Source organism: Solanum tuberosum, unplaced genomic scaffold (assembly GCF_000226075.1).
Source record: "Solanum tuberosum cultivar DM 1-3 516 R44 unplaced genomic scaffold, SolTub_3.0 scf00400, whole genome shotgun sequence".
Classification (NCBI taxonomy): Eukaryota; Viridiplantae; Streptophyta; class Magnoliopsida; order Solanales; family Solanaceae; genus Solanum; species Solanum tuberosum.
In genome coordinates this window covers 514,720-525,930 of record NW_006239330.1, presented here as the reverse complement: position 1 = coordinate 525,930, position 11,211 = coordinate 514,720, and the positions used below count along the sequence as shown (strand labels likewise).

At 29.6% G+C, this 11,211-nt stretch overlaps 1 protein-coding gene and 1 pseudogene across 1 annotated transcript; both read right to left on the bottom strand.

The window, feature by feature from the left end:
• Nucleotides 1–1,779: 1,779 nt before the first annotated feature.
• Nucleotides 1,780–2,668, bottom strand: LOC102581601 (proteinase inhibitor type-2-like; annotated as a pseudogene).
• A 4,997-nt stretch (nt 2,669–7,665) lies between these two features.
• Nucleotides 7,666–8,463, bottom strand: LOC102581269 (proteinase inhibitor type-2-like; the record flags this gene model as incomplete). Its single annotated transcript, XM_015303107.1, is given in 2 exon segments — nt 7,666–8,196; nt 8,372–8,463. Coding segments are annotated over 2 exon segments (580 nt in total), but the record flags the coding sequence as incomplete, so codon positions are not given.
• Between the last annotated feature and the right edge of the window lie 2,748 nt (nt 8,464–11,211).

Here is an 11,211-nt window from a genome sequence, read left to right as displayed (position 1 = left end):
TAAAAATACAAACAAACCCCCCCCCCCCCTTAAAGAAATCCACAAGCTAACTCGATGATCTTGACGAATCTTGAACGTTCTTCTCCTTTCTCCTCTTCTTTTCTCTTCTCTCAAAACCCTAACTCTTTTGGTAAAAGTGTAAACTGATCTAATTCAGCTTAGACCCCTAAGTAATTACCAAAAATGAATTAAAATAAAAGGGTAAGGCAAAGACCAAACTACCCTTTCAAAATCCGGATTGGACTTTCCTTATTCCAACAACCCAACTTCCAAAGGGCATAACTCAGTCATATGAACTCGGATTTACGCAAACTTGGCGGCGTTGGAAAGATCATTACAAGAGATTTCCTACCATATCTGTAAGTACCTCTAACTCATCCCGATCTAGAAGTTATGGCCGTTTGAAGTTGACCAAAAACTCAACTTTTCCTAACTTTACAAATTTCCAGATTTTCATTATTTCCAAAATGACTCTTTCTAATTCTTAGCTTCTTCCTAGTTATTTCAAATTACGAGATGTTACACTTTCAATGTCACTATTTTACCATAATTTCACCCTTCTTTTTTACTACTATTAGTTTAAGTCTCTTCAATTTTAAAACTTTATCTAAATATATTTTTTACATTTCAAACAATTTGATAAACCCATTAGATTTCAAGATGATTAGGAGGTATCATTTAGTCTTTTTGTCTGGATTTCAATCCAGCTCTTTCAATTTTTTGGAAATTGATTGATTCTTTCAAAATTATTATTTCTAATTTTGAAGTTATATGAAAAGAAGATAAATTAATTGCTGATACCTTCAAAATTTTGACTTTTCATAGAAAAATAATTAATTTTGTTATCACTAACTCAACAAACTTTAGAAAATAATATGATTCTTTTTAAAAAAAAAAAAAAAATCACTGAACGGATGAAATTTAACTGAAAAAGAAAAAAAAGAAACTATAGAGGGCCGCAACTTGACTTGGGTGGGGAAGGATGGGAGTGAGAGGTGAAGAAGAAGAAAAAAAGAAAATGGAGGGAGGAGGTTAGGTTTAGTTAATACTATTATTTTAAAAGTATTGATATATAATACATTGATTAATAACTCTCTCCATTCACTATTCTATGAAATCTGATTTTGAAAATAAACTCAAAAATTTAAATAGTCATCCAAATGCATATAAAATTTTGAAATCTAGCATATTTATCATTTATTGAAAAGTTGACTTAAGAAAACATTAAATAAGGGTAAAATGGTAAAATTACTTAATTTCTTAATGCAAGTGCAATCTAAAAAAATGACATATAAAAAGGAACAAAAGGAGTAACAATTTAATTTTAAAATGCTTATTTTACCCTTAATGGATCAGAGTGATTTATAGCCACACAAATATTTATCACTTATTTTAGACCACAAATTTCAAAAGTCTTCATTTATTTCTTAAATTCCGTGGCAAGTCAAAGTAACTCATATAAAATGAGATGAAGGGAGTATAGTTAAATATGATAAGAGGCGGAGGTAGAGGGGTAGGGTGGGGATGAGGCGCGTTGAAGGGTGAGCTAGGAGGAGACAATTATTATGAAATGTCACTTATGGAATGTGTTTTTCTTATTTCATTAGAAGATTTCATTTTTTGCATTTTAAAGAACTTATTTAATGCAATTAAATAATAAAAATGTGTTATCTCTAAAACTTAAACATTTAGATAAGATGTAGAATATTTTGAGTACAGTAATTAAGTAAACTAGTCAGCTAATACTAGAATTTAGAAGTAAAAGAAACTAGTGTTTTATTTCGTAATTTATTGTGGTGGAAAAATCTCCATTGCCACATTACAGAGATTAGCATGACAATAATGAATATATCGTCATGGTTTTATTTCATACATATTATTTCATACTACTAATGATTTTTAGGATCTCCAATACAAATTAAAGATCCATCATGACTATAGAGATTGCATTCCGCTTTTGCGGTACAACAATTAACACAAACTCCAGTTTGGTATGTCGATCCAGTAGATGGGCAAGTCATGTAAGAAACTTTAGGGTCACATTCTTGACTACAACCCTTGGGTTCATCACTCTTTTCTTCACACACAAACTTGCCCTTTTTACTGTAATAGTAGCAACCTTTGTAACCCGTGCAACAACTGGTGCATCCAGTGGGTTTAATTATAGTCGATCCTTCTGAATGGGGACATTTTGAATAAGCAATTTTATGATCACATTTCTTGGGACAATGTTCATTTGGCTTTCTTAGGTCAGACTCTCCTTCACAAATGAACTTTCCGTCAGCACTGCAATAGTGGCAACCCTTGTAGCCTGCACAACATGTGGTACATATGGGTTTCTTGGACTTCCTTCTGAACGTGGACATATTCCATAGCTAAAATCACTGCATTCTCTAGAACAAGGCTTGGGATCGTGATCATCATGATGGTCATGGTCGTGATCATGATCGTGGTCTATCGTCGCACTTACAAGGAGAAACATTAATCCTACAATAAATATATGGTATATATATTAATTAAGGAAAAAACCATATATAACACTACTAGTATATGTATGAACAAAGAATTTAAAGAGAAAATTAAAGTAACTTACCAAGAACAAGTAAGCAAGCAAAGAAAGTAACATCTTTGTGAGCAGCCATTATGAATAAGTAATTAGTACCTTGTTTTCTTTTAATTTCGGGGTGTGGAGTGTGTATCATCCTTCACCTTTTTATAGCAAACGAGCGATCAAATTAAACAAAAAATAGGCAAAATCTCTTCATTATTATACCTAATTAATTAACATCAATATACAGTCTCCTCAATCGGTAGCAAACGAGTGATCAAATTAAACAAAAAAAAAGGCAAAATTGAACAGCTGTTTGTATTTGACTGATCAATTTTACAAAAATACATCTATCAATATTCTGCAGTAATTCGGGCTTGATAAATATTCCAAAAATGATTCGGGCAATTGGCAAAGAAATATTTTTTCCGCTTCTAAAAAATAACATATTCAAGTATTTTAAAGCACTTATTTCCCCTCTAAAAGCAAAGGACTAATCACCTTAATTATTTAAACTAAACACTTTTAGCATCTTAGCTTTTCCCAGTGCTCTTTGTAGCCATTTGAATTATCAATAAAAAATTTTGTCAACTGCAGATACTAATAATATCAAAAGTATAAGTACTTAGGACCTTAGGTCTAACTAACTAAATTATTATAACTATTCGAAACTTTAACCATGTGATTATATATTGCATTCCAATTTTCTGATTAGAGAGGTCAGGTTTTACAATGGCATATATGTGACAAATTTCGAAATATATATGAAGGTTAAATATATATCTTAGATTTTTGCATAACTATAACACATAATATTTACGTGCTTTTATTGGAAATAAATCAACTCGTTAAGGTAGTTGAACTGTTTTAATGTATATATATTTTATAAACAACGTATATGAATGTATATACATATCTAATGCATAGTTATATACTATTATTTATATATAATTATACACTATTTATACAATATCGATACAGTGCATATACATATGACCATTTTGTTGACATTTTTTGTTGTTGCATGTACAGTTACTTAAGAAACCCAAATATAAAATGAGAGCTCAACATCAAGCAAACAATTATTCGAGATGGGCTTGAGCCTAACTCAACCCAATAAAATTAACTCATGAGGGAGAGGGGGGGGGGGGGGGGGGGGGCTGTCCAAGGGAAGACCAAATACCTTTAAACCCATCGATACGGGATCCAACAAATAACATAGAATCTTTAATTTTTTTAAAATAAAATATGTATATTTGAAAACTATGAAAATGTATTATAAATTACAATAATTAATAATTTAAAAGACAAAAATAAATTTTAATAAATAAAACATGATTGACTCTTGAAATTCCAACTAATTGGGGTTGAAAAATATGGGAAATCTCTATAGCTGCCTTGCCAAGACAACGATTTTTTTTGAAAAAAAATTAATAAAAAAGCTGCCAAAGCAGCGATTTTCATGAATTTTTTTGATTAAAATGCTGCCATAGCAGCGATTTTAGTTGGAGAAAAAAAATTGGACTTAAATAATCGCTGTTGTGCCAGGGATTTTAGTGAAAAAAAAAGAAATTTTTTTTTGGACAAAATCGCTGCCCTTTTTTAACGGAGTAATGGCGTCAATATTGTGTCAGAGGGAAATCGCTTCGTCAAGAGCGATTTTACCCTTTTGTTTAAAAAAAATTTGATGTGCCATTTTGGAAAGAATGATCGAATTGGACTCTCATGTCTCAGGATTAGACATATCAAAGGCCAATACATTCATGTTCAAACTAATTCAAGGATGAATTATTCATCCTCTTTGTATCTCATGGAGGTTTGGACAAATTAAAATCCACCTCTTGTAAATGTCATTTTGTCCTTTTGGATGTGAAATCTACAGGTTGGTTAATTTTAAAAAAAGGAATCTTGAAATTTCAATGGTAAAACATAAATTGAGACCGAGAAAATAGAAAACTTAGATATTCCCAATGCTCTTTGTAGCCATTGAATTTTCAATAACTTTTTTTTTGCGTCAACTGGAGATAATAATTAATTGATAGCTTAATAAAAATAATAATTAATCTGTTAGAATAGATTACTACGAATTATACTAAAATCTTTATGTTATTCATCTGTATAGCTCCAATCCAATAATCAAGGAAAATGGTAGATATGATTACCGATGGATTTGTAAGGCTACATAGGCAGGTAATTTCGTGGATGGTTAATCAATTATTTTTTTAAAAAAATATTATTGCAATAAACATTTCTAAATGAAAAAAAATAGGATACATGTGATAAAATATTAAATAAATGGATCTGAATCTAACCTAACATAACGTGGAATTCAATATTCTTTCACCACTTGAAACACGAGCAATATAAGACGGGGATTAATATCGTATAAATAATAAATTGAATTAAATTTGACTTTTATACTATGTTAAAGGAATAGCATAATATATATATATATATATATATATATATATATATATATATATATAGCGGTACAACAATTAACACAAACTTCATTAAGTTTGGCCAATCCAGAAGATGGGCAAGTCATATAAGCAACCCTAGGGTCACATTCTTGAGTACAACCCTTGGGTTCAATACTCTCTCCTTCACACACAAACTCCCCCTCTTGACCAAAATAGTAGCAACCCTTGTACCCTGTGCAACACGTGGTACATCCCGTGGGATAAATTATCGTCTTTCCTTCTGAACGGGGACACTTTGAATAGGCAATTTGTGGATCACAATAAAAGGGGCAAGTGTTAGGATTTTTGGGATCAGACGTTCCTTCACAAATAAAAGTTCCATTAGCATTATAATAGTTGCAACCCTTATAGCCCGAACAACAATTGGTACAAATTGGATTTTCTGGACTTCCTTCTGAACCTGGGCATATCCCATAGCCAAGATTACCACATTCTTTCGTACAAGCATTAACATGTTCCACCCTGCTTACTAGTATAAACATTCCTACAATTACAAATATAATTAAGTTATATCGTTAGAACAAGCTCTTTAATTTATAACAATAATCATCTATAACAATATTTCTCCGTAACAATTAGTTTTCATGTTATTTTATGTTATATTATTCAAGACAAATGACATCGTTATAAAGAAATTTGATAGTACGAAGGAGGAAAAGGACAAGGGAATTAAAGATCTTACCAAGAAAAAGTAGGTGAGCAAGGAAACTAACTTTGTAAAGAGCCATTGTAGATACTTTATCAGTTTATCGTGATTAACTTATTTTTTCTTTGGGTAAAGGTCTGTCCTTCTCTTACCTATTTATAGAACAAAAACAAAAAAGATAGATGTATTCATTATTGTCTAATTAAAACATTTTAAAAATATTACATACAGCCCTCTCAATTGATAATTTTTTTGTATTATATTATTTTTGCTTCTACTTGCTAAGTTGCGTACATATATACACTTGCTTCTTTATTATTTATCGGCGGCTTTTAATTATTCACGTGGTACTATAGAGCTCGACACGACTCTATTTTTTTCTGCCAAATTAAGCTTTCATTAAATGATTTAAGTTCCACGTGGAAATATAATCTACGATTATGGTATTTATATAACAAAATAAAGCCGATAACTAATCTGCTATAATAAATAAATAGTACTGATATTGATAGTAAATTTTTTTTTTACATTCATATGGATAATTCAGGATTGATTTTCTTTAATCGAATTTGTTGCATAGAGTTTATGGTTTGTAAAGAGCCATTATAAAACTTTAGTGGAGGTTGAGGATAATAACACATGTAGAAATTAAGTCAATCTAAGAATCTGCAACTTGTTGAAGGAAGACTTTGAACCTTTCAACCGTTATGGAAAGTTTGTACAACATTATTATTGTAATCAAAGTATCGCACCAAATGTCAATGAACATTATTCAAATATATATATATCAACGTCGTACGTACATTACGTGTAATAGATTTATATGTATGTACACTTGTTTGGAAATTAGCTGAAAAAATTATTGAACATACACATTCATTTAGATAAATTTATTTGAGTAAGAAGCTTTTTCTTGAGTAAGATGGTGTAAAATTCATAGGATATTTCTCTTATTGATAATAGTTCATACTTCTTCTATTATACTTAATAATTAATAATGCCGTGGTCCCAATTCTTTTTTTTTTTTAAAAGAGAAAACAACTAAATTATGAAAAATTAACAGAATACCTTAATCATAAACTAACATTGTATTCCGAGTGTGTGAAAATTTATAAATTCATTCACTTTGAAATAACTTGTAACATAATCTGATGTCTGGTAAGAATTTTTATATTAAATCCTAACATTGTTATGTAAGTAAGGAAGATTATGAAAGATTGTTATTTTAGAGAAGGAAATAGCGTGGCTGATGCACTAGCCAACACTAGAGTGGTGAAGGAGAAACATAGTCTTTTCTTTACCAAAACAAGTTAAAGTTAAATTGAAGAATAATATAATCAAGATGTATGTTCTTCCGAATATCAAAATTATAGTTAAAAAAAGGATACTTTAATTTCTCGACATGATTTATAAGAATCTACGTGTTATTATATATCCATCAGGGGCAAGCTACTCAAAATGTTTTTACGATTATCTTGTTCTAGATAGGGATATCTTATGCAACCTATACATGCATTGGACATTTTTTATATAAGGATGAGATTTTCATTGTCATTATTCCACATAAAGGAAACGGTCATGCTCCACCTCGTGTAATAATGACCGTTTTCATTGTCAATTTTTTTTGCTTAAGATATGGACGGGTAAAAGTCTACCTGACTCCAAAGGTAGTTTATTTAAAAAGTAAATGAATTAGGCATCTGATTCGTTGAAAAAGTATAATTAAAGACACATGTCATTCATTAAGGATAAGACCAAAGGAGATCACCACTAGAGAGGAGCTAAGTCCTCAATTATGGATGATATTTTTCTCTTATTCAAATATAATAAGTAGTTACACATAACACTCAACTTTGATGCCCACATTATAGTGATTAGCATGTCATTGTGTGTGTATGCTTTTATTTCATACATAAATTAAAAACTACAACACATATTATTGATGATGCCTTATGTTGTAGATATATAGCTTTGAGGCTCTCCAGTACAAATTAAAGATCCATCATATCCATAGAGTTTGCAACCCTCTCCTGCAGTGCAACAATTAACACAAACTTGATTCAACTTGGCTAATCCAGAAGATGGACAAGTCATGTATGCAACTCTAGAGTCACATTCCAGGGTACATGCCTTGGGTTCAATACTCTCTCCTTCACAAACAAACTTGCCGTCTTTACCAAAATAGTAGCAACCTTTGTACCCCGTGCAACATGTGGTACATCCTGTGGGATAAATTAGTGTCTTTCCTCTTGAACGGGAACATTTTGAATAGGCAATATGTGGATCACAATTTCGGGGGCAAGCTTTTGGGTTTTTTGGGTCAGATTGTCCTTCGCAAATGAAAGTCCCATTAGCACTATAATAATTGCAACCTTTATAACCTGCACAACAGTTGGTGCATATGGGATTTTCCGGACTTCCTTCTGAACGTGGGCATATCCCATAGCCAAGATTACCACATTCTAAAGTACAAGCCTTCGCATCAACATGTTCCATCGCGCTTACAAGTACCAATAATCCTACAAACAAATATAACAAGGAGAAAGAGAAATGAAAAAAACATATATACTAGTAACACTTATTGTGTATGCCTCAACAAAGAAACTAAAGAGAAGAAAGTGTAAACAATATAATTTTGATATGCTCCCGTTGTGCATATAATTTTTCAACAAAAAGGAGAAAGGCAAATCTTACCAAGAACAAGTAGGTAAGCAAGGGAACTAACTTCTTTGTGAACAGCCATTATGAATTCTTTTTACCTTGTTTAATTTTCTTTTCTTTTGTTTGGGGTGAGGAGTGTCTATCCTCCTTCACCTATTTATAGCAAACGAGTGATCAAATAAAACATAGTTAACCAAATCGTTTTTTTTTTCACATTAAAACGTTTTTTTGACATTATATATATTTAATTTATATATTAATAGCCTCCAATTGCTAAAGAAGAAAAATATGTGCTTGCTGGTGGAAAAAAAATTTAGATTGTCAAATTACTTACACTTGCTTATTCTTCTTTATTAAAAAGCTTAACTTTTCCTAGTTGCTATCTTTTTATTAATTCTTGTTTTTGAAATATTTGTCATCTAGCAACAATTTTCTTCTCCACAATTGCATATATCGCTTTAGGGAAAAATAACAATTTTAGTCCCTGTATATATGAATTGTGTACTAAGCATAATTAATGGAATTATTGTATCTAATCGAAGGACAATAATGGATCTATCTGTAAGTACTAATAAAACATGGCAACCATCTAACATGATTAATTGTTACTCCCCCTGTCTAGTTACGTGGCTGAATTTTATTTTTAGTCGTCTATCTAAAATTAAATATTAGTACTCACTTTTTATATTTAAATATATCAATTTTTTTGAGTCTTTTTTATAAATCTAAAGAGTATTTTTGGGCCTTTTTTCAGAAAGGAAATGGAAATTTAAACCATTTGTAAGTAAGTTTTTGTATGTTTACAAGAAAGAAAACTAACGTACTATCAATCATAGCAATATTTATATTTAATGTTCCATATGTAAGTGAAGTTTTGTCTAAATAAATCGTAGAACAAACTACTAATTACTAACTAGGTTGAAAGAAAATAAAGACATGAGATAATAGTGGGAGTTACAAATATAAGTGAAAGTTGCACTAGCCATGTTTTTCATCTATTGATATTCAAAGTTAAATTTTTTTTAAATCAATGAATTATCAAATTTCTTCGAAGGTATAGTGATAGGAGCAATAATTAAGTAATTAATTATCTCAAATTAACTTTATGTGAGCAAAAGAAAGAGTAACCATCTACTTTTTGTTAATTGCTTCACTAATTATTCCTATTTCCTGTCTTTTTCCTATCTTTAATTATGCAAATCATGTTTTGTGACTATTCTCATGCATTAAATATTTTGTTAATTGATACAGTAAACTTTATTTGTAGCACATATAAATAAATCATGTTATGTGACTATTCTTCTACGTTAAATATTTTATTTGTTGATATGGTAAAATATTATTTTTAGCACACATAAATCATGTTCTGTGACTATGTTCCTACGTCGAACGATAAAGCTAATGACATATTAGTGAGTGGGTTACTCCCTCTAATTCAATATAGACGAATTATTGACACTATTTTATATTGATAAATTACTATTTGGTTAATGACTTTAAATATCTTTTTTATCGGTGTCACTCTTCAACAATTCATTTATATTATATTAAATGGAGTACTAAGCTAGATTTTGACCATAGATTTAGTTAAAACTAAAAATAATGTATGAGTTTTTGACAATCCTTCGTTTCTAGTATATTTGACTAAAATAATATACAGTATATTTTCATATATATTTGCTTTCAATTTTTTTTGACAATTCTTCGTTTCTAGCATATTGTATTTAAAATTGTACTAAATTTGTGTACGGTGTACTTAAGATTAGGGGTGTATAGTATCGGGTTGGTTCGGATTTTTCAAATATCAAATCAAATCATTTGTGTAAAAATTTTAAATTTATAAACCAAACCAAACTAATAAAATTCGGATTTTTTTGGGTTTTTCAACCTCGGGTTGGTTTGGGTTTTTCAAATACCAAACCAAACCATTGTGTCGAATTTTTAAATTCATAAATCAAACCAAACTAATAAACCTCGTATTTTTTCAGATTTTTAGATTTTTTCGGTAAAGTTTGCATACAAACATATAATTAACTTGTGCTCAAATATTTCTTTAGTCCAACCATAATGTAATTATCTAAGGTGTTTCTTAAAAAAATAACACAAAATATGAGATGAGTACTGATGAAACAAAAATATTCAATAAAAAATAATAATGAAAGTTTAGTAACGCAACAACAAATTCGACCAAAGTTGGGGTATTTTCAGACCCTTATCCCTATAAAATAATATTGCAAAGTCATAATGAAAATGATCATAATTTAAAAGTAATAAATCATGCTAAAATAAGTTTAATAAATATTAGTTACATTACTAAATATTTAAGGAAAATTAAAATTAGATTATGTATTTTAATTGTCTAAACCAATGTAAAACTAAAGAACAAATATTCAATATTATTGTCATTCATAGTGTTGAATTGATTCCTTTTTGCATTAGTATTAATTTGATTTTGATTTAAGTTTTATTATAATTATCAACACACCTATGAACTATAATCTTTATTGGACCATTCCGAATTCTAAGTTTTAAACTGAAATAATATATTAAAAGATAAAAATTATTAAATAGTATAAGAAATATTTTTAAATTATATCAAAGTAAATATTTTTATGTATAAAATAAAATTTTAAAATTACATATATAATGTCGGGTTGGTTTGGTCTCAGGTTGTTTTTTTTTAGTTTAAACCAAACCAACCCAAAAATATTCGGGTTTTTTTTTTCCAATACCAAATCAAGTCAAACCAAATTCAAACCAACCCAAAAATATTCGGTTTTTTTTTTTTCCAATACCAAATCAAGTCAAACCAAACCACTAGTCGGGTTTTTTTCGATTTGACTCGATTTACGATTTGATTCGGTTTTCGGTTC